The sequence below is a fragment of the Cryptotermes secundus genome, unplaced genomic scaffold (assembly GCF_002891405.2).
Source record: "Cryptotermes secundus unplaced genomic scaffold, Csec_1.0 scaffold2065, whole genome shotgun sequence".
NCBI classification, from domain to species: domain Eukaryota; kingdom Metazoa; phylum Arthropoda; class Insecta; order Blattodea; family Kalotermitidae; genus Cryptotermes; species Cryptotermes secundus.
Window position 1 is genome coordinate 139,012 of NW_019733879.1, and position 24,936 is coordinate 163,947.

A 24,936-nucleotide genomic window follows, 5' to 3' on the forward strand; every position below is an offset into this window, starting at 1 on the left:
CATTACACTCTTAGGGGACAGATTTCTGACAATGTGTAGGTCATATTAGAATGTAAGGTGGCATATCTACTGAGAGCCAGCATGGTTTAAGCAGAAGAGATGCCCGTTACTGGGTTACGGCATGGTAAAGAATGATACAACAGTTGAACGCACAATTCTTTGTTAGCATGGCAACAGTTATTGATGCAACAACAGAAGAACTGGCAGAAGTGGTGTTTTCTGTGCAGCACACCCCAGCTGCTGCATGTCTGTGCAGTATTGCAGCAGCAAGAAAAGGTATTGTTTTTTGGTCTGACATGAGGCTATATAGCGAGGACCAATGGGACAAGCAAGTCAGTCGAGTTTAGAGAGAGTGTGCAGGCAGACAAGTCAGTCTGAGTCCGAGGCTGTTGTGAGACAGTTGCCCCTGGTGGAGGTATGGAAGCCCCAGTTGTTGTTGTAAGTTGTTGCATAACAATGCCAAGTTGGCTGTGAGATAGTCACTGGTCAGTAAAGACATGAACACAGAAGCTGAGGGATGTACGGAGTTGGAAGTCGTTAGCAGACAACCGATGAATACAAAGCAGACTGAGAAGACTTAGTGTGTGGTGTATTGAATCTGTGATAATACCATAGTTATTTGTAGTTACAATCTGTAAGTGTGCAATAAATCTGGTTACCAGTCCAAACACTGTCCATCATCACCCAAGTCACATGGCAGAATATTAGTTTCTAATTGACTGAAAAACTATTTCCCAAGCTGTAGCTCCACTCCACACAGGAATGATTGTTTTTAGGAGAAAAGTCATGTATTTATGTCTCGCCAGAGGTTATATAGTACATTTAAAGAAGTCATCCCCATTCCTCTGATATCATTGAATTGAGAATTCTTAAATTTTCATCACTGTGCACTATACCAACAACTGTTTAGACGTGCATGGTGCGCTGATTTTACTGAAATGAACATCATTGCATGGAATGAAATAACCAATACCACCAATGATATTATGTTTCACCATTAATTCAGATACCAGTATTTTCCCCCTACTCTATATGAGTTCATCACCCCTCATAATTTTTGCATAATTGACTTGCCATTGTGAGATGCACCCTGTATGCATTTTCAACCCTTCATGAATTATTTGCATCATTTGGACATTGGTGATTATGCCAGGCAAGTCTTCTCGAGTGCTTGAAGCTGTTAGTGAATTTTCTTCAGGCCCATGCACACATACCTTATACAGAAATGTATAAATACAATCTTGTTTTGTGCTTTGATAGGGTGCTGTCCAAACAGCTGTCCTTTAATAGACCTTACATTGTGTTGCTAGTATACACATTGTATTGATGGACTGTAAACTGCCATTCTCTTTAAAAATCAGAGGTCTAGGATCAAATTTTCAGCATCCCTTGTGTATCAAGATGAGTAGACTGCATTTTTATTTTTGGACAGTGCTAATTTAGACACGGTTGTGTATAAATGTAAGACATTTGAATACTTTTTACGTTCCATCTTCATATAAATTGCTCTTCATGAGGCAAACTCTGAATTAGCTAGTCTTGAAATGTCTCTTAGTCATCAGCAAAACAGAGCTCATGCAGAACATTTGATTAATATGAAAATTACAGATTAATACAACATTCTTTTTAATGTTCTGTACTGACTCCATAGGTATTAATTTTTCCTGCATTAACATAAAGAAAATATTATTCAGTTTTGTTTATGAAGAATGAAAACTCTAAATATATCTGTCTTTTTGCTGAATACATGAGATAATAACAAAATTAAAATGTTCTCTTTTATAAACACCTCCTTCAGAGAATGACCATACTTCATGTTTTAACCCTGTTTTCTTTGTCCTGATTTACAAAACAGGATTAATAGTCTAAAATATTTTGCTGGTGTAATCTTTCCACTTAAGCATAAAAGCATTGCTCCTACCTGTTGAGAGTTGGTCTCCATGTCTCAGCAGATATGACATTTAGTAATGAGTTCTTTGTGATCTTGTTCGGTTGGACCTGTGATGAGTCATACACATTATGGTCAGATGCAAACACCATCTCTGTATGTAGTGCCCCACAGCCACTTAAATCAGACCACGACACGGACTTCTTCTTGATGTTCTTAGTTCGTTTGACTGGATGATCCTCCTCAACTGTATTGTGTGGAAATATATTTCTGTCTGTACCAAGAATGAGGTTCTTGATATCTGCCAAGTGTTGGTAGCCTGTAGCCCCTGTTATTTGTGTAGGAGTTACAGTTACATAAGGCAGACATGGGGCATCCTCATCATCGGAAAAGTTGTCCAGATTAATTGGAACAGATGTAGAAGTGTTGCTGTTAGGCACAGTTGTTGTGTGTGACCCCTCACTGCAGGTCTCATGAGTGTTGGTCACTTGTTGGGATGCTGGTTGGCCATGAGCAAATTGGGGTAGTCCTGTTCCTCTTTGTGGTGCTGGCACATTGCTTTGCATCCCACTGTCTTGTGTGTTATTGTAACACTGTAATTCCATATTACACCAGCCATTCTCATTACCACTCATTTGCTCTGTGTTTTTATCTGTCTGTACTCCGACACTGTTTGGTGGATGGCTGCTATTGCCATGAATTGGCTTCATAATTATTGGATTTGATGTATGGTCAGGGAAGAAAATGGCAGTAAAATCCTCCGGCTCTAAGACTGGGTTGAACATTTGCAGCAATTGAGGGTAAGTCCCAAGCAGAGTAGTATACATTAAAGTCACATTTGGAAATGGAGTTACTCCAGTCTGAGTGCTGGCTTCTACTGGTAGATGGGATACAGAATATTGAGTACCTTCTGTTTTAGTGTTCTGAGCTGGTAGAAGCTTTGTACTACCATTATGGTTGCACAGATGTGTGAGTAGTTTCTTGCAGTGTTTGCAAATTTTCCTGTTTATCCAGTACAATATTGCTATATTCTCATTGCATTTTATTACATCTCTGTTGGAACTGTTATCATTTATTGTTTGATTTGTGGTTTTCTGTAATGTACAAGTGCCTTTTTTAATAGTATTATGCAGGTACAACTCTGGAGTTGTTTGTGACATTTTGTCTTCACATTGTTGCCTGTCATGATCATGTTTGGTGTACATAGTACACGCCTCAAAACATAAAATGTGAGGATCAGTCATTAAGTCTGGCAAAGGGAAAGATCTGTAGGATTCAGGCACAGGGCAAGATCCACATGTTGATCTGAGAGTTCTGCACGAGCAAGTATCTGGAAAAGAAACTGTATTACTCAGATTATTCTCAGATTTTTCAGTTACTACCACAGTTGTGTGTTTTATGCTAGTACTCTCATACTCAGCAGAGGTTACATCATTACTGCCATTCTTTTGTGTATTCTCAGTAATGGTATACAAATGATGATCACTCAGTTGTAATGGTGTACCTTCTGTGATGGTTCCTGTGTCCATATCTAGCGAATCATGAGTACTTGCACAGGAGTGTGCCTGTTCCTGCACATCTTTGTGGAGACAAGATGATAATTGATTGATCTTAGCCACTACTTCTGGCTGATTGGTGTGTTCATGTCCACACATGTCGACTTGTCTGGGACTCACCATGTCATTTGAACAGATGTTGAAATTGTCTGTTTCCATGTCTGACATCTTCACTGCGATGTCCCCAGAGAAACATGCTTGTGTTTGTGTTGAGATATCTGTGAGTCTTTGATCATTCTCGTCAAATTTCTTGGTCTTGAATTGCTTTCCAGATGAGATGCTGATGACATTCCACATGGAAGGTTTCTCTTCTGTAGCACTCACCACATGAGTGGAATCCAAACTATCGTCAGAGAAGCTGTCTTCATCTGGAAGCCTGTTGTTCTTCATGATTGGCAGATTGCTCCATGCTGGTTCCTGTTTCATGCCATAGGCATATTGTGTGAATAACAGCCTTCTGTTTTCAGTGAAGAACACAGAAGGACTACAGTTGAATTCCTCCGTGCTCACAGCCACTTCTTTCACGCGCAGCACGTGGGCATCAAAGTCAGTCTGGGTCTCTGTGTTATTGAAACGTCGTGTCCTGCTCCTTTGTGCTTGAATGACCTTTTTGCTAAGTTCTTGCAGTCTTGCTCGCGCCCGTTGACACAACTTCAATTCATCAGGTTCTGCAAGATCATCTTGATTATCCTCCTGCTCTGGCACCACGTCCACAGGCTCAGACTTCATTTCGACCTTCTTCTTGGCACTGTACAATCTCTTTGTTACAGCTGCTACAATCTCAGCTCTTCTGGCATCTTTATTTTTTTTCTTGAGCATCTCACTCAGAGAGCTCATGTCTCCAATGCTTGATTTCCTCTCTGTTGAACCTGTGGATGTTGAGTTGACACTAGATTTTATTTCAGTGGAAGGTGTCTGGCTAGGAGTCACACTATTGTTTGACTTTTGTCTGTTCAGTTGGTCAGCCTTCTCTCGTTTTGTCTTGTGCACAGTAGACGTTCCAAACACGCGGTGTATCTTCGAATCAACACTTTTCGTGGAGTTGAGGGAGTTCTCTGAATTGCTCTGGCTCGGACCTGCAAGGAAGAAGGATGGATGAAATTAACATTAGTAAATTCTTTATTTGTTTACGTAGTCTGGCATACCTTATATATTTCCAGTCATTCATTTAAATGGATGCAGTTTCTAAGTAGGTTTTTCTCACGTAGGATTTTCTTTTATACAGAATCTGGATCTGTAAATAGTAAGCAAAATGTGTACTTTAACTCCTGAAAATGCAAATAAACTGTCCTGCACGTTTTTTTTTACAAAATCTAGATCTTCTGACTCAATTTGGTCGAAAGATACACATTTTCATACCATTCCAATCATTTCAAGGGGCTCAGATCTTCATCATCATCATCATCATCAGTAATCTGTCAAGACGACAGGTCCACAGTCTCTTCCAAAACAATTCCTCCATTTAATGTGATCTAGAGCTTTCTCCTTCAAATGACAGTATCCTCTTCTGTCCCCAAGGTCATCCAGCATCTTCTTATGTCTTGTTCCTCGTGTTCTTGTCACTTCTAACCGCCCCTCTATCTTTCCTTCGATAACTTCTTTTAGAAGGCAGTTTCTGCGTAAAACATGACCAATCCAATTAGCCTTCCGTTTTCTTATTTCGTGTAGGATATTCCTCTGCTCACTGACTCTAATTAACACTTCTTCATTTCTCACATAATCGGTCCAACTGATCTTCTCCATTCTTCTCCAACACCACATTTCGAAACTTTCCAGATGTTTCTGATCTACTGCCCTAAGTGTCCATGTTTCAGCCCCATACAGAGCTATGCTCCAAATGTAGCATTTCACTAGTTTCTTCCTCAAATTTAAGTCCAATTTGCTGGTAAAAAGTTTCTTCTTCTTGCTAAATGCAGCTTTTGCCATGGCAATCCTGGATTTAATTTCACTAGTATACCTTTCATCATCTGTTAACAAGCTACCCAAATATTTAAAACATTTCACATTCTCAGATCTTACACCTTTTTAAATATGTACCTGTTTATAATGTTTGTCAATTGGATATTGTTATAGCCCTCTCTTTGTGTTGCAGATATTAAACTTGTTCCTTTCAGCAAACCAGATCTATGATACAGTGATCTGCAAACATGTTGACCTCCTAAATATGACTGAACTTCATACAGAAGAGATCCAAATTTTCTAAGCAGAAATCATAATGCCAACTTTCTGTTGCATAGATTTCTACACCTGCAGATCCATTATAATTATTATTCACATTATATATATATATATATTGTGACGTGCTGAGCTATGGATGACGCCCCCGCCAGCCGTGATGCGCCGAGCGAAGCCGAAGCGAGCCGATGTTAGCCGAGTCCTAGCATCCTGGTCGCTAGGCAACGCAAGTCAACAGCGGTGACGTCACCAAGTAGTAACAGCGGTTACCTCCGCTAGCGTTACATAGCAACACAGCGACATAGCAACAAGGGTGCCTATTACGTGGCCGTTTTCCCGTATTGTCCGATCGAGGCTACATACGGAGCAGCGAAGGCTATTCACAGGTTGTACTGAGTTGTACTGTGACAGCCGCCGAGTCGAGACGTAGAGTCAGCCAGTCAGTTGTATTCTGGCATTTGGAGTGTACTAATTGTGATACTGCAGATAGCAGTAATCGTCAGATTGTAATTTGGATGATTGTAAGTGCGAATGTGAAATAAAATTCGCTACATCGAATACATCGAGAATTTATTTGTCGCTATATACGCCCGATACGTGACAATATATATATATATATATATATATATATATATTGTCACGCAACAAATAACTTCACGTGGGTCTCGGATTTAGCGAATCTTTATTGGACACTCACACTTACATCCCTTACAATTATTATCACTTGCAGTATCACCTGACTTCTGGCCCAGTACTCCAATGCGACGTTTCAACTATCCATGGCCGTGGTTGGATCTCAACTGTCTCTGGCGGCGGCTATCCCAAGACTGTCTCATTCTCGTCTGTGTTGTCTCTGGCTATGCTTATATAGGGGTTATGTGGACCGGATACCAGACACCATTCCTCACGGTTTCGTTACCGCTATTCAGACAGTCTGTTGTTACGGGAACGCTCCTTATAGAATATGCCGGTAATGTGTTTCGTCTCATCCGTTGTTACTCAACGACAATTTGTTGCTATGATTTGCCACTGCGGGAACTCCCCAATTTCCACGTATTCGTTGCCGTGGAAGTGTCCGTTCCGATTGTAGCGGTTGTTGCGGCGACGGATGTAAGGTAATGCATGACAGTGTATATAATGTGAATAATAATAGTAATATATATATATGTGTGTGTGTGCGCGCGTGCACATGTGTTGTGTAAAGGTTATATTCCTTAAACAGAGAGCCTGCCTACATTAAATTTGTTGGGTATAACCGCACCATTGTCAGGTTTATAATTACTGACTTATATTTTCAAGTATAATCTTAATGTGTCAACAAGTTTATGCTGTTCTAGCTGCAATGGTTTATTAGGTATGAACATCAAACCCACAGGTAAAGAAAATTTTCAGGTGTTAGCCATGTTGTTTTACATCCTGCAAAAGATTACTTTAACAAGAATTCTGTATTTCAAAGGCCTATTACTGTAAATCATTTTGTGATCTTAATAAAGTGATATTGGTGTCACTCCAACTTCACGGAATCATGCATTCTCCAGATTGTTACTACAGATTATAGGAAATGTAAATGTCAGATGCTGGGGTGGCCTCCAGTGACATAACATTCGTACCAAGTTTTGTACTATTTGGTCTGCTGGTTCAAGATTTGAAACAGACATGTAGACAGCTTGATGTCATGAGCCTAGTCTTTTTCTTAAGGAAGGAAAGTTGAGTGATAACAGTAAATAAGAAAAAAGAACACTTTATGTATGGTTTCCAACAAATTACAAGAAGTTCTGGGAAGGACTGATCATCTACTTTCCTTTGACATGACATGGACTGCATAGAAAACGATGCCTCCAACAATTCTTTGTTGCCATGGGAATGTCTTTACTGAGTTGTTACCTAGCAACGATAAGGGGATAAACAGGCACATATGCATCCAACCCAACAATCCTGTTGTTGTGTGTATTCATTGCTGCGGGAACATGCCAGCCTTTCATTGCCTAGCAATGAAAGGAGGGATGCAATTTACTGAGCCTTTGCCTAGCAACAATAGGAGAGAGACAAGCACATAGATGGAAGAGATTTATGAAGAACGTCTTTGAGATGGTCTCGGGTTTCATGATATACATACAAAGTTTCATAAAGATTTGTTGCTGCATTCAAAAGTTAGTAGGATTTACAGACAGCATGGAGATTGCATAAACCTACTTCATTTTTTCAGAATAAGGAAAATAGAGTGAAAACAGTTATGTATATTACAGAATACCATGCTAAATAATGTAGATATTACAGTAATAATTTTATATAGTTATGAACAAATAGAATAATAAAATCCATAATTCTAATTGCTTAATTTATTTTACCTTATTTCAGGATGACTCAGAGAGATCAAGAAATAAGACAGCACCTTATGTACATGGAAGTTCATTGATTAACATAGGTTGAGAATGTTACTGTTTTAGGTGCCACTGACCTGATGACTCAGTGTTGGTAGAACTGTTGCCACCAGAAGACAGAGCCTCCTGTGATCCATACTGTTGGCTGCTGTTCTTGGGGACTCCCCCACTCTTACTACTTATTTGCCTTCTAGAGTCCCCTGTGGGCTTTGTGTACACCAGGTCACATGAGCTGAATGTTCTTCTTAGTTTTGTATTCTTGTTGGGCTCATCTGTGCTGCTTTCCACGTCCATAATGGGAAGAAGAGTGTCTTTTGATGTTGAAGTCTTCTGACAGTTAATGAGCTGTGTCTTAATTACTTGTGGTGTCTGGGTCTGCTGGTGTTCTTCTACTGAAAACATAATGATAATACTACTTATTGACATGTGTTATTGTTCTGTGTTCCAAGTATCATATTTTCTGCTTTTATGGATTCTTTGCACAAAGTGCATCAAGGAAGCACATAATGGTGAGGTTTGTTTGTAGGCATGTTTTATTGATGAACTTTTGTGTTTGTAATAACTAAGAGTTGTCGACCTAACTTCCATTTGATCCGTACCGTTCCATTATAAGTCCTGTTTTATGTGAAGCTCATGATAATGAGATATAAAAAAATCGTTCTAATTAATGTACGGATTATTCGCTATAACAATCATATCTGTTACATTGACTCATTTAATTCAAAGCTCCCTAGAAGGAATAGGAAAATGAGGTTGCTCAATTTTAAAATCAAAGTGCTCTCATATAATAAATAATATTCTCTTTCTGAATTTCTCTTTACCAATAGTTTCTGTTGGACTGAACTTCTGCTCTTCGTATGTCGCTGAGAGGTTGAACTTTCCATCCTCGCAGGAGCATGCCCAGTTGAGGCGTGATGTACCCTGCCCCATAGTTATGTGTTCTGAAATAGAAAAAGAGTAGTACTTCTGTAGACTCCTAACACTAATACAAGCAACAGTAGAAGGGGAACTTTTGTATTCGGTCTGCTCCGAGGAAAAGCACGGAGATATAGGAAGTTTCTTGTCTGACAACAGCTGTAAACATTCATCCACAACAATGGGAGATGATATTTTCCGTGGAGTCCTTGCAAAGGAGTTATCTTAAAAACAAATGGCGCTTCTAGTTGAGTTCTGAGTTCTTGGTGAAAGATAGCCACAGAAGTTCATAGTTGAAGAAGTGTTAGAAATCGACCTGTGAAGACTTTACCCATGTTTACTTGGAGTGTGTGATTCAGTGAGACTGGTATAGTTCCTGCGTTTCACTTGTGGTACCAGGAGAGGACCAGTGTGTGTGTAAATCATCGATAGTGCTATATTTAAATGTGGTTAAGAGAACTTGTAACCAAGGTGCTAATAAATCCAGTCATCCGAACTGGAGCCTGTCATTTTCATCGCACATACCACCCTACACATGACATTTTGGTGTCAGAAGTTGGCAGTTTGGATCGTACTGGATTCACCAGCAGTGGTTACGACCATAAATATATGACAACGGGGGTCAGGAGTAGTTGGTTCGGACTGAAGTGATTATTGATCGGAAGATTTATTTTACATTGCCACTCGAAAAAAAAAATGGAAAACACAAGATCTACATGTCGCCACATCCCAGAAGGGTTCACACAAGATCTACACAGGGCCATATCCAAGAAGACGGCATACTTCATAGCCACCACCATGAAAATCTCAAATCTTACATGGTGATAAGATGTTCTGCGTTGGTCAGATACTGGAGAAAAATGAATACACTAGGACAGTACATCATATATATATATTAAGAAAGTCAGGACAAAGTGATATACAATCACAGCCACTGAATTTGGTATGCCCATAATTTGTAGCTGTCTTTCAGTGTTATGTTTTAAAATCTGCATGTGATTATAATTCATCTTTCTATGACCAAGTAATTTTCTTCTTAGTTCCTATTAATTATTCCCATTATGCTGTTTTGTGTTCCATTATTGCTGTGGACAGGTGATGCCTCTTGACGTCTATGTGATTACATGTAAGGAAACATCGTGAGGCACCAGAATTGGCTGACCTCATGATGTTCAGTTATTATTTGCCAGATGCTCAAAATTAAGCTCATTCCTGCAGTAAAAAGGTGAAGTTGCCCCTGTGCTTAACGAATTAAGCATTCACCGTGAACATTTATGGGGGAGTGGATGTAAGATCCATATTTTCTTGACCTCGACACTAGCTGGAGGTGAGTGGTCAGCTTCACGCCCCTTCCGCTCTACCCCCAGGGAAAGAGCCCCCAGTACCCATTTAATATGAGGTTAGGTGGACCCCAAAGCCGGTTTGGACAACATGGAGAAGTGAAAATTCTTGCTCCCACCGGGACTCGAACTCGGACCCCTTGGTCGTCCATTCCATAGCCAGTCGCAATCCGGGCTCTTTCACATTCCTTCAGTAGATGTCTCTCGATAAAACCTGTCTTGCCTCGGGATTGCGGAAGAAACTATTTCTTAATAATGTGCATACACTCCTTCCATGAGCATATCGCTTAGTCAGGTCGAGAAGTCTCTGTGATGATTCGAAGCAGATATGTAACATCAATGTTGAGACTCCCAAGTATCATGCTAAGCCAATATACATTTAACTATCGCTATTATCATATGTAAAGCCCAAGGTTAACTACACGTCACTTTTCTGGTGGTTCGTTTCTTGGTAACGATAACTCAGTCTGTGAAATATGCACTTGAACAGGCATCTCATCGCTTGAGTCATATCTTGCAAAAGAATATGGCAAGTTTCCTTTCATCATCATCATCATCAGTAATCTGTCAGACGACAGGTCCACAGTCTCTTCCAAAACAATTCCTCCACTTAATGCGATCTAGAGCTTTCTCCTTCAAATGACAGTATCCTCTTCTGTCCCCGAGGTCATCCAGCATCTTCTTACGTCTTCTTCCTCGTTTCCTTTCATTAGTTCCAAAATGTAAAGTTGGCAAACGTCGCGGTCGAGTGGGTAGTATTTCCTGCTTCACATCCAGGAGATCACAGACTTAAATCTTTTCCCGAAGACTGGCTATAGTTACATTTTTCATGGTTTTCCTCCCACCCAGCCTCCTACCTAATGGGTGCCGTGGGCTATTTGCCTGGGAGCAGAATGCCGGGGGCGTGAAGCTGACCACACACCTCCATCTAGTACCGAGGTTAAGAACGGTAGCGTTGTTCTTCCACTCCCTATACGCCTTCATGGCGTGATGCTTAATTACGCAGAGGAACAGCTTTATTTTCTCAGCGCTTTTTCTAAAAGCATGCTTGCTGGTATTGTCACTTTCAGTTTTAGCCTCAAGGTAGGAACAACAATGCACGGGCAGATGTCCGACTCTCAACTTTTGGTAAGTTTGCAGGGGTGTCAGCCGAAAAGCTCTGTGTGTGTGTGTGTGTGTGTGCGCGCGCGTGCGTGCGTATGCGCTTGCACCACCAAGTACACCAGAAACCAACTTTTCTGTACATTATCAGCATTTCCACGAACAAAAGTAAAGAGATGTTAACGATAATGAACGCAAGTAGTCGTTCTCTACTAAAACTGTTATTAACACTAAAAAAAGACACTCGGGAAACGAAACAGAGTACCCTTTTGGGTTACGTATAGAACAAGAATTTGCTTCTCTTTAATTTCTTGGTAAGCAGCAGGTTTAAACTGCCACTGTAGACCGAACCGTTGTAGAGTTTGTGCATTACATATTGGTAGCTATATTTTGATCAGATATACATTCCTTGGATTTATTTATCACGCGATATCTAGCATTCTAAAGAGCACGAACAATTGCCTGCAGTTCCAGGTGAGATGACGTGAATCAGCAGTGCTGGTCGGGCTTGGCTTCCTGTTTGAAGAGAATACACCCCCCCCCACCACCACCACCAACTATCATGGCCGTGTGAATTCGTGTCCCAAGAATAACTTGTCAACGAATTGGCAAAACTTTGCTGAACTTGACATGTCATGACACTGGTAACCAGCACACTTTCAGTTCCTTACTATTTCAGTGGACTACGAGTACTTATGGACTGGACGGCCGGAGCTCCATTCCTGGCAGAGGGAAGAGAGTTTTCTCTATTGCGTCCAGTCCGGCTCTGGGCCTTACCCAGCATCCTATCTAATGGGTACCGGCGGCTCTTTCTCCGGGACGTGAATCTGACCACTCTCCATCTAGTGCAGAGGTCACGAGTGATGGAGCTATACCTCCACTCCCCCATACGTCTTCATGGCGTGGTGCTTAATTAGTTAAGCACAGGGATATTTTGCTTTGTTTACCCAAATGGACTACTAATATAATGGAACGATTGTAACTAGTTTAATCACTGTAAGATTCCGAATCGTTACATTACATAACAAAGCGCTAACCATCTGATATAATTATGCTGATTAAATCAGGAAGAAGGGGTGATATATGTAGAGTGCCCGGGGGAAATTGAAATGCAAGTAAAAATGTCGAGAAAACTGAATGGAGGTCACTTGGGAGAGCTATAAATAATATACAGCAATACCTCGCATAGTCCGGTTTGAAAATTTCAAAACAAACTAAATTTTAATTGAGCAAAATACAAATACATTCTAAAAAAAATTAGTGCACAAAATTATTTTTAATACATAAATGATCGGTTTTTCCTTTATACAGTCAAGTCTCTTTCTGTGCGGTTTTAAAGTTATGCGATACGATACATATTTCAATTTCTTCTGGGGTTCCCAGTTGTATATTTATGCTCGGGTCGTTCGTTCCTGAGCTGGAGGAGGTGGGGAGAGCACTACATTAACGGAATTTTGGAAGAGCTACAACATCAGAAACGTTATCGAAAATATAGGCGAAGCGTGGCATGAATTAACGGCAAGCAATATGAGGGCAGTATGGAAACATATCATAACACATCGTGCAAATGATTTCATTGGTTTTGTAACTCATTTTGCTGAAGTCACTAATAACATAGTGGAAATTGGACAGCAACTTGGTTTCAACGAGTTAGATTCCGTCAGCGTAATTGAGTGCATCAAATCGAACACTAATTAACTAGATAATAAAAAACACTTATTATCATAGATAAACAGGGGGCTTATGAAGAAAGGGAGGACAACTTAGACAACGACGACTGTGTTGAAGTGCCTGCACGAGAATTAGCAGCTGAACAACTATAAAAATTTATTGGAATGGGTGAAACCTTGTCAGAGCATATTATGGAAGTTTATCCTAATATTGAACGTAGCCTTACAGTTCGCCGAGCGATAAACAATGCAATTCGTTGCTACAAAGGAATGTATGAAGAGAAAGGGCCAAAGAAAAAAAATGTGCAGACATTAATACTGAAATTTTTAGAGAACAAAAAAAATGACTTGCTAAAAACATGAAATTTTAAAATTATTTCTAATAAAGACATTTGAATTTATTAATCGCGTTTTATTTATTGAAAAACGGAGATTTTTTTTTGGAACCAGTTATTTTTGGTATGTATTTAGTTCCTCGATTAGTCCGGTTTCAAAGAGTCCGGGTGATTGGCGGAACCGATTACCCGGACTATGCGAGGTATTGCTGTATATACAGATGTCCCAGGTGTTTGGTGCCATACTTCAGGAGCGTACTGAGGGTTCCCTATGAAACAACTTCGAAATATGAACCCATGTCCTCAAACGTAAAATAGCAGCGCTAAGGTGGCATTTAATATCATTTTGTTTAAACTTGGGGCCTCAATGTCGAAGAGCATGCACAGGCATATTACCGCCTCCAAACTCACCTGCTAGAGTAGATGTTGGAATTGGCGCCCTCCATTTTCAATGCATGCCTTACATCCACGCAAGAAACTTTGGCGCACCCTTTCAAATATATCAGGTGTTTCACGGATCACGTCACATGCAACAATTATTCTGGCCAACAGCTTGAATTCATTATCCACAAGCGTGTCGTAGATCAGGCTTTTCACATGGCCCCAGACGAAATAGTCCAGAGGTGTCAAGTCTGGAGATCGGGGTGGCCAAGGCACTGGGCCTCCTCTTCCTATCCCCGAAGTGTGCCGGCTCTCCGTCATGCTGTATCCACATTTGCCTCCGCACAATCAATGGCACGTCTTCTAACAAAGTCGAAAGGATGCGTTCCAGAACACCTTGTAAATGGGCCCATTGAGTCGCGGTAGTAGGAGGAAAGGCCCAATCAAGTGATCGCCAATGATGCCCGCCCAGATATTGACAGAAAATTGCGCCTGGTGGTAACCAACTACAGTAACGTTGGGGTTTTCGTCAGCCCAAACGTGGCTGTTTCGACAGTTGAACCAGCCATCCCTTGTAAATTACACATCGCCTGTGAAGAACACGTGATTCATGAAGTTGGGCTGATGTAAACACTGGTTCAGTATCCACCGACAAAATTGAACTCGTGATACGAAGTCAGCTGGACCTACGCCGTGTACTCGCGTTGGATGATACAGATAAAGCTGTTTGCCGTGCAGGATCCTCCAAACACTTGATTTTGATGTCCCCACAATCTTGGCAATGGCACGAGTGCTGGTGGATGGCTGTTCCTCTATGCAATGCAGTTCGACATTGAGACGCCAAGTTTAAACGAAACAATTTTAAATGCCGCCCTAGCGCTGCTATTTTACGTTTGCAGACATGGGTTCCTATTTCAAAGTTATTCTATATGGAACCCTCAGTACGCTCCTGAAGTACGGCACAAAACTCCTGGGACACCCTGTATATATATATATATATAGGGAGAGAGCGAGAAAGAGAGATGGTAATACTAAACTACATCATAGAGAAATAGTGTAAGAAGATGTGTACTGAATTCAACTGGTTCAGGAGAAGTTGCAATTGGACTTTTGTTGTATGGCAATGAACCCTCAGGTTCCATAAATTCGGGGATACGTTATGTCAACATGGATACGATTTTCAACAGTTAGGAAGCTATATATATGGAATTTAAAATGAGATTGATACAACAAACACATTTATTGTAAGAAGAAATGACACTTAATAGATATACACGATTTTACATATCCATAACTTTCACTGATGTATAAAATATTCAAAATGTCCGCATTCAGTTGCATGACATATTCTCACACGCTCATAACAGAGCGAGGAACGCGATGAAGAGTGTCTCGGTCATCGATGCTTGCGGCCCTGTCGGCAGTGCGTCCGATTAAGCCGTCAGGTATGTTCACTTTGCGTTCGTGTGCCTCACATATGGAAAGCAAGGCGTTCGAAGTCCGGTGATTACAGTGGCCAATTCTGCGGACTATCGTGGCCAGTCCATGGACAAGCGAAATAATTCCGCTTGTCGACTGATATGTGGGTGCGCTCCGTCATGCTGCAAGTGTATTTGTGCCCATGTAATCAGAGGCATATCTTCTAATAGGCCCGGCAGCTCATGTATCGAAAACCCTCAAGATCGCACCTGTGAACCGTACCTCCAAGAAAAGTGGTGCAATGAGATGACCGTCAGTTACATCATACCACACAGCGGAAAATCGATACCGGAAATTCGCTTTCACCATACCGCTTGGATTCACCTCTGACCATACGAGTAAATGTGAGCTTGCTGTATTATTACTCCATCACATATAAACTTAAGCCTTGTCCGTGAATATGATATATTGATGATGGTGTGGGGTGTGTCACTAACCAGGGGCAGTATTTCAACCCCCCTACCCAAGTCACCAGATTTGAGATGCTGAATTTGCTACAGATGGTATATACAGAGATGTCTCCCGCGCTGTTGTGTGAATATCAGGGGTACGTGACAGTTCATCGGCTACTGACACGAGGACTACAATGCACAATTCCAATAATATTCTCGTCATTCACTTCTCGCCTTATAGCACGTTCGACTGGCGACGACCACTGGGTAACGTCTTTCCTTACAATTTATGATGAGGGGTATAAAATACACGACTGTCGGGGAATCGTCTCCGATATTCCTGGAAAGCAGCGCCAACGTGTCCGTTACAAGAAACAGACAAAACGCATGTTGGTATTCTTCTTTACTAATTGTAATTTTTTTATTTGAGATAGATTCATACAATCTGTCCAATTAAGGACAATGAGCACTTTTGGTGACTGATGTGGTGACTATGTCATTAACAGTGTTAATAAGGCTATCCCAGTAGATGCCTTAAGATTTGTGGCACGTATACACTTAAAACTAGCTAAATCTATCAGATAAGTCTGACGGTTTGAATCTTTTTAATCTCCTAACTTCATCTTCATGGGTTAGTAGTGAGGCTGCTAGTTCGGTTGGATGTACTTGTAGTCTCCGACTGTACTTAGCACTACACTTTTTAATTTCTTCTCGCACTGTAGATACACTTAAGTCCTTATGTAACACTGTATTGGGCACATACCAGGGCGCATCAACTATTTCTCTGAGAACCTTGTTCTGAAATCGTTGTAGTATTTCTAGGTTTGAATTGCTGGCTGTTCCCCACAGTGATATTCCATACGTCCATATAGGTTTGAGTATTGCCTTGTAGAGTAAGAGTTTGCTTTTAACAGATAGTTGTGATCTTCGTCCGATTATCCAGCACAGTTGCCGAATTTTCAGGCCCAATTGTTTTCTTTTGCTGAAGATATGTTTCCGCCATGTTAGCTGGCGATCTAAATGTATGCCAAGATACTTGGCTTCATCTGCTTGCGGTAGTTGTGAGTCATTTAGTGTAACTGGCGGGCATTGTCCTTTTTTCATAGTAAATGTTACCTGGACCGATTTGCTCTCATTGACTTTGATCTTCCACTTTCTTAGCCATTTTTGCATGCCATGTAGGTTTTCTTGAAGACATCTAGATGCCGTAGCAGGATCCATATGGGTTGCTAAAACAGCGGTGTCATCAGCATATGTTGCAGTCATGGTCATTTCGGTAGTAGGTAGGTCTACAGTGTAAAGGAGGTATAGTAACGGGCCTAGTACGCTGCCTTGAGGTACCCCAGCTAGTATAGGGTAGATTTCAGTGTAGAAATCTTCATGTTTGACGAAGAAATATCTTTGCGTAAGGTAAGATTTTAAGATGGAGAACATGTTATGGGGCAGATTTGACTTTAGTTTGTAACAGAGTCCCTGGTGCCACACCTTGTCAAATGCTTGGCTAATATCCAGAAAGGCTGCTGTACAGAACTTCTTTTCTTCTAGGGCATTGGAGGCTTCTTTCACTACTCTATGTACCTGTTCAATAGTACCGTGCTCGCTTCTGAAACCGAACTGATGGCTTGGTATTAATTTCTGTTCTTCTAAGATTGGTATGAGGCGTTTTAGCAAGAGTTTTTCTAAGACTTTTGAAAGGACTGGTAGAAGACTTATAGGTCTATACGATGCAATCTCTCTAGGATTTTTCGCCGGTTTAGGAACCATGATGATTTGCGCTATTTTCCATTGTATGGGGAAGTGCTCCACTCTCAACACTGAATTAAAAATCATCGTGATTACGTGTAAACACTTCTCAGAGATTCCTGTAGGACCTTCCCTGTAGTTATGTCATACCCAGGCGCTTTATTTGCGTTGATTTCTTTTTGTATGACTTGTCTGACTTCTTTAATTTTGAATTTTTTTATGGGTGGGGCCATCTGATGCGGTGCTGCAAGGACCCTATTGATCGCCTGCTGGTCTTCTAGGGTACTTTCGATGTTGTTGGGGAGAAATAGATTTCGCAAATGCTTGGCAAATGCCATGAGCTTTTGTTCATTGCTTCTTGCCCACTTATCGTCAGAGGTTTTGATTGGCGGTATTGATTGTTGCGGTCTCTTCAGTCGCTTCGTTGCTTTCCATAGCGAATAATTTGTTGCCGTGGTGGCAGTTAAACCAGCCAGATACGTCTGTACGGAATCATCTTTTAGTTTCTATAGTAAGTTTTTAAGATCTTTTGTAAGTTTATTAAGCTTTTGTTTGTCCGGCTGTGCTCGTGTTAACTGTCACCTTTTTCTTACTTTTCTTTTTTCAGCTATCTTTTGTTTTACAATAACTGGACATTCCTCCTTGTAATGGGTGTGTTGTTGGTCAGATGTAGCCTGCCATGCTGCAGTTTGAATGGCTTTAGTTAGGTTTTCAACTGCTGTTTCGATATCCATACTAATTGTATGGATAATCACCTACTTCCATGCGAATATTACACAATACACACGCACTGTACAGTCTGCTAGCTGCCAGAGAATCGTACTCATGTTGACATAACCTTCTTCACTTAAGATGTCCTCAGAACTAGTCTCCCGAAGTTATGAAGAAATCACGAAACATTCAGTGTAGGAAATGTTTTATAAAAGTGAACGCTGAAGCCTTAATACTAATTGTTGATTCAACATCAAACTTGCGTTGCTTTGATTTCTCGCCAATTTGAGGATCATCACTAACAGTGAGTAACCGCGTGTGAATTCAATGTTTGCATATTATAAGAGGAAAATTAGTGGTGGGCTTGATTATACAAAATTAGGTGCCTGCGGAATTACAGAATATCACTTCCCTGTTTAGTAATAGATAATTTTTTCCTTCTTTACAAGTAATTTTAGAAGCCGGGATAGCGTAGTCGGTATAGCGATTGGCTACGGACTGGACGACCGAAGTGTTGGGGTTCCAGTCCTGGTAGAGTGAAGAATTTTCTCTTCACGTCGTCCAGACTAGCTTTGGGGTTCGCCTAACTCCTATCCAAAGGATACCGGAGGCTCTTTCCCCAGGCGTAAAGCGGTCGGAGCGTGAAACTGACCACTAACCTCCAGCTAGTACCGAGGTAAAGAAAACGTGGATCTATACATCCACTCCCCCATACGCTTTCATGGCGTAGTGAAGCACAGGAACAACTTTACCTTACAAGTTTTTTTTTTTTAAGATAATTGATGTTAGCTTATCGTTAATAATTCCTTCTGTCGAATGAGTCTGTTATGTTTATACCGTGTATTTTTACTAGAATATTGGTCTTCACAGCGTTTGTTCGGAGAATTGGTCGCTTGGAGAAAAGACGCTCCAGATGGGCACATAAATGCCTGTTGGTCTAATTATTTTTGTCCAGTTTCATAACCAAATTTGAATTTTTCGGCCAATTTTAGCCGAAGACCAAAATATGAAGTTTGATGAAAATGAAGAAAGCAGTCTTCTGGGATTTGGCGCCGTGTATATGTGGTGTTAGCCGACGTTTCGGAGGAACGTATCGCCCCCATCTTCAGGGTTGAAGAAAAAGTATAGGTAAATCTGCAAGCGACAACAGATTTACCTATACTTTTTCTTCAACCCTGAAGATGGGGGCGATACGTTCCTCCGAAACGTCGGTTAACACCACATATACACGGCGCCAAATCCCAGAAGACTGCTTTCTTCATAGTCACCGCCGTGAAAGCCTCAAATCTTACATTTGATGAAAATGTCTAAAAATAAAGCGTCCGTGCGCTTTAAACCATTTAAGCAAAAAATTAATCAATGTAATATTTAAATATTCACTTCATATCTCAGCGGAAATCATTTTCAGTGCTTCTCCACCACAGAGAGTAATCGATTAAGGAAGTTATGTTTGTTTGTATCTGAGAATAATTCCAAACACATAAATGCAATATATGAGCAAAATATAATGTCTTTTAATGTTTAAGCAGGTGGTACATATATTTACTACTGTGCTATAGAGGGATAAAAATATTCCACTCTTGAATGTTCTGTGTTTCAATTTTGTGTTACTGAAACAAACTGCTTTGGAATAATATTGTCATGATTTATGTATGTGACTATAGACGGGGTGTGGATTGACGAATGGATTTACTGATCACTACAAATAACTATAACACTATTGCTGATTCCCACACTACAAATCACTCCACGCTAAGTCTTCTCAGTCTGCTTTCACTAATCGCCGTTTGGTAACAGCTCTCAACAATGGCTATTCTTCTGCAGTGTTTTCACTAGACGTTTCCTCGTAACGAATCTTAATAATCGAGATCCTTCAACTTCCGTAGTCACAGTATTACTGTTCGGCGAATATCCCGCAACGGAACTGTAGTCAAAGTCAAAGTCACATTGCGACTGACTGTTAGTCAGTCAATCTGTCTTGATGTTGAGCCCCATCTGGGACTCATGACCAGATATTAGTTCCTGTTTGACCTGCCCATGAGGGGCGCCATCTCTGATGAGAGGACGGGTCTGTCGTTTTCCAGAGTCACAGTCAGCAGTAATAAGTCAATTGTCAGTATGTACAATATATTTAAAATGTACATGTTATTAGAAGTATATATATATATATATATGCAAGGCCTCTGTCAGTCCAATCTATGTACAGCAGATCATCCCCTATCTTCAGTAGCTCCCGCTACGACGGCAGTCTAGTCACTTTAACGGTCGTGTGCTTGACCGCCGCCCAGTTGAAGCCCTTTATATTTCCTGTGTCGGGCTTAGCCTTGTTCATTGTTGTGAACATTTTCATTTTCGTGGTTTTGTATGACTTCTAATTTTTGCCTGCATAATTTTGTTACATAATAATATAATTACGGAAGTTTGAAAGCCATGTGCAAGTCGCGAACCAGCACGGACCACGCAGAAAATCTATATCTATTTTTGTAGACCACATAGAAAGCACCGTTCTTCTATTGTCACGTGTATATTGCGGGCGTTACCTAGCAACGGCCGCTGTTTACCGAATTACTGTTTATCAACGGGTCTATACGCGACAATATTATGTCCAGTTAACAGAACCATTTCTTTAGATAAGACATGTGGAAGTCAAGTTTGGTCATCAGAAATATATTGTGCAGGAAAAGATGTGCTAACACCACGAAAGCCCATTCACACAGTCATCGATACAACCCCAGCACGCCAGGTCACTCGCGTGCAAGCACGAATGCAGACATTCACACAGAGTAGGGCCTAATGGAGCACGCTGATGCTGTTGGAAGTATTCTGATTTCATATTTTAATGATATTCAGTTCGAATCTCAGCCAAACTAGCTTCGCCTCACTTGTTCATTCCAAGTATATTTGTTAACAGTGCCCTGACCCAGACAATGCTGCTTTTTCAGTCACTATTCTCGTGTTTTACTTCATTAGCCATCGGTCATTAAAATATATGACCCTTGCAATTGGTACGGCTCCATCAAGAAAAGCCTTCGAAATACAGTATGCATGAAACGCGAAATCTTTTCACAGTTTAATTCCTCGTAGTTAATATTTCCCAAAATTTGTTGACAATTTTTCTTAGTCGGATGAGAAGGGGGTTTCTTAAATTATGTTTATTTTTTTGTTTATTTCTGTTTGAATGGTTGCTCGGACCTTCCTGAAGAATATAAATTTCCTCATTAATATAAGATAAAAGTTATTTTCTTGCAGATGGCTTTCTTTTCTGACAACTGTGATAATAACGCCCCCTTTGACTACAGAGAACTACTTGTTTACCTAATATTGCTAGTGGGGTGGGACTAAGTCCCATGTACTGCAGCCACTTCTGACCTATTTTACCAGCCCAAGATGATAGGTGAGGGTGATTGTGGAGCAATTGGCGGAATGAAGATTGGCAGGGGAAACCGAAGAACTCGGAGAAAACCTGCCCCAGCGCCACTTTGTCGACCACAAATCCCACTTGACCAGACCCGGGATTGAACCCGGGACGCCGCGGTGGGAAGCCAGCGACTAACCGCTTGAGCTATGGCGCGGCCCTCCTGTTTACCTAAATGACAGACATAACACTACAGTGAAGAGATTTCTGCTATGAACGGTTTACTGAATAGCTCGGTGAAGACTTACGTGTTCATTGTGCAGCGGCTTCGGCTAATTCAGTTAAGGTAATGGTCGGTCCCGTGTCCTGCCCCACTTAACTGCCGCAGAACACGTGAACTCAATTTATTCTTCGGCCCGAGTATCAAGTCTAGAGTGTAAACCATCTTGAGTTTGGTGCCAAATTGTTATAATACTCGTACTGAGCTTACCGCACGAATCCACATGGCCCAAATTACTGTCTCCATCAAATTGTGAAGACATTCCATGATGCTTTCGTGGACATTTGATTCGTAAAACTTCGCTATTACGTAGCTTACTTAACAAACGAATATAACTATTTCGTCAACATCACTGATGAATTTGAAGGAACGAAACTGTTCTCGTCATGATGTGAAATTCGCCGTCATAAATAGTCTTATATTGAAAGCTCCTATCATTTTGTAAACTTTTTTTAGAGAGAAGTGTCCAAGTGATGATTATGAATTGCATATAAATGCGCGCTGAGCAACTAGCAGTGCAATTCCGATTCTCTTTTGGCCGTTAGAGAGGAATTCTCTGAAAGCTCAGTTCCGTCATTCTAAATAATGTTCGCATTTTCTTTACCACGCTTCAGCCTCGTGAAGCTTGGCTCTTACATTCTGCAATGGCCGTCATCTTCTTCCTCAAATGAAAAAGCTAATTGAAATCAAAGAAGCTTGAATATCAGAAAACTTCTCGAACACTATGCCGACCATTATACTCTGATATCCACACTGGAAAATTTCCATTTAGGTTTTGAATTTTTCAAAGAGTTCAACTTAACTGGTTCCATGTTCCGAAAATTTTCCCTACTGAATTCCCGAGTCGCAATTGTGCACATCGAGATTTTCCTGAAAAGTGAGTATATTTTACACAGGACGTATTTTGTCAAATAAGCAAGCATATTTTATACGCTACTTCTAGGACCCAGACAACAGCCTACGTTCGTTCACTACCGCGCCCACTGAAAATTTTTATCTGACGTGTATGAAAATGTTTGAGAGCCTACACATTCCTGCGTACTACACACACACACACACACACACACAGTGAATTTTATTGAAATACTGAGGTACTTGATAAATGGTGGCCTTATATGATCCGTAAGCAAAGTGAGCCTTTGTTGCGTTGTGTCTTTAACACTTCCAGTTCTGTCTGCTTCAAATTGTGTGCATTGTATTTACTTTGAATGTTGCGGCCTCCGTAGTCTAGAGGTAACGTTCCCATCTCATGACCCGTGGTACGCGGGTTCAAATACCCGGCGGAGGTCGTCGAATTTTTAGGGGCGGAAAAATTCAGGGAACAAGTCCTCCGGAAGGGACTTTAAGCCGTGTGTCCCGTGTCGTAACCTTACGGCACGTAAAAGAACCTCATATCTCCAAAGGAGATCACTGAGCCAAATTCCAGGACGTTTCCCGCCCAACAGTAGTCTCTAAGGCCTCTGATAGATGGGGGAAGCATTATAGACACCGCTAAGCAAGTGGCCGAACTCGCTTGCTCGGCGGGACTGATGGTACGCAACATTTATCGGTAGGGTATAGAGACTGGTAGAATATCATAGAGGGAAGCACAATGGACCAATACTGGTCTAAGTGCATGGGGAAACCCACCCTCTCCAATAACTAACTAACTAACTACTTTGAATGTTACACGTATGTCTAGCTGAAATATGTTCCGATATTGAATCAACTATGAAAATGAGATAAAAGTGACGTCTGATGCATCACAGCTGTTGCATATGCAACGTAAACATGGGAGCACTTTCTTTATCGATGGGCTTCGAAAATCACGAGAAACTATCCAAATTATAACCATGATTACCATTAAAATTAATCCATCATTATTCTAGTTAAAGGAAATTAAGGAATTTCTGATGTATTGGAGCAGGATTAATAAGTAATATTTTCATTTTAATCACAGTTATAACTGAAATCTACTGTTAATTTGAAATATAAATTGCAGGCAGGTGTTGTGTTTGGTACTAAACCACAGAGACGAACAGTAACAATGTTACGAAACTAAATTATATAGCTTTAGCGACTTACTGTAACCGATTGTCAGACGAAGTGGACCCTCGGTGATATCTCTTGTTCACATCCAAAGGTTTCGTGTTTGAATCCGAGGCGCCGATTGTCCTGTTATAACTTCTCTTGGTTCCTCTAAGCATATTATGTGGTATGCCTGTCGCTTATTTTTATGTCCCTCCCAATCATGATTCGGAATTAGTCACACATCTCACGTTTTATGTTACATAACCTCACTAGTAGGTACGTAATGCTGTGAAATGTTCCACAGAATTATCACACAGAGGTAGCCCTGGATAATAAAATGAAGGAAAATGTAGTCATTGTTCATAAGCCTTGCAGCAAGAAAGAAGTTCTTTGGACTGTAGTTTATACTGTATATAATTTAATGTGATACCATTTTGAAAGGGGGCACGCGGTAGCGTCGTTGATTGAAGCGCTATGCTACAAGCCAGAAAGTCGCGGGTTCGATTCCAGATGAGGTCTTTGGATTTCTCAATTAACCTAATCCTTCCAGCCGCACTATGGCCCTGGAGTCGACTCAGCCTCTAACATAAATGAGCACAAGTAATCTTCCTGGGGGCAATAGGGCGGCCGGCGCGTAAGGCTGATAACCTCACCGCCATCTATGAGTCGATTGTGTAGAAAGAAATTTGGAGGCTCGACGTCTTACAACCCTATGTACCTCCACGGTGTGCTACAGGGTGCTACCTTTTAGCTTTTACCACTTCCAATAATGATTGTAATGAAGAAGAAAGTATTGCTGAAACATATCTCATATTTCATTAAAAAGAAGCAGCATTTCATTTCAGCTATTCAGTAAACAACTTCAATGTTTTATATTCCCGTTTATGCGCTAAAAATAGTTCGCATGATTCATCCACAGCTTATGTGTAGTGTATTCGTATACGGACTACAGTTTTCTTTTCGTTTCTTGCTGGAACAGAATATTTTTGTGTATTTATGTAAATTTTAATTCTGACGAATTCCTGTCACTCCTTATATCTCCGCAATTCCTCACAATAGTCTTGAAGGAATCGCAGTTTGCTCCAGTCCTACATATTTAAACAGAGCTTCACTGGTCTGGGTGTCGGGAAGCACTCTTTCTTTCAGGCCTAGCGTCCGACTATCTTGACTGAAATGCGTCTTTGTTTATCTCAGTTCTCCTAGGAAATTCATGTATTAGAGCTT

At 40.8% G+C, this 24,936-nt stretch overlaps 1 protein-coding gene across 1 annotated transcript in view; it reads right to left on the minus strand.

The window, feature by feature from the left end:
- Positions 1-24,936, minus strand: part of LOC111868355 — a 36,631-nt gene that overhangs the window by 2,707 nt on the left and 8,988 nt on the right. Inside the window, exons 2-5 of the mRNA XM_023858928.2 lie at positions 23,767-24,037; positions 8,822-8,941; positions 8,078-8,392; positions 1,922-4,520 (exon numbers count right to left, since the gene is read on the minus strand). Of these exons, the coding sequence (XP_023714696.1) occupies positions 1,922-4,520; positions 8,078-8,392; positions 8,822-8,930 (3,023 nt within the window). The 5' untranslated portion in view covers positions 8,931-8,941; positions 23,767-24,037. The remainder of the gene's footprint in view (positions 1-1,921; positions 4,521-8,077; positions 8,393-8,821; positions 8,942-23,766; positions 24,038-24,936) is intronic.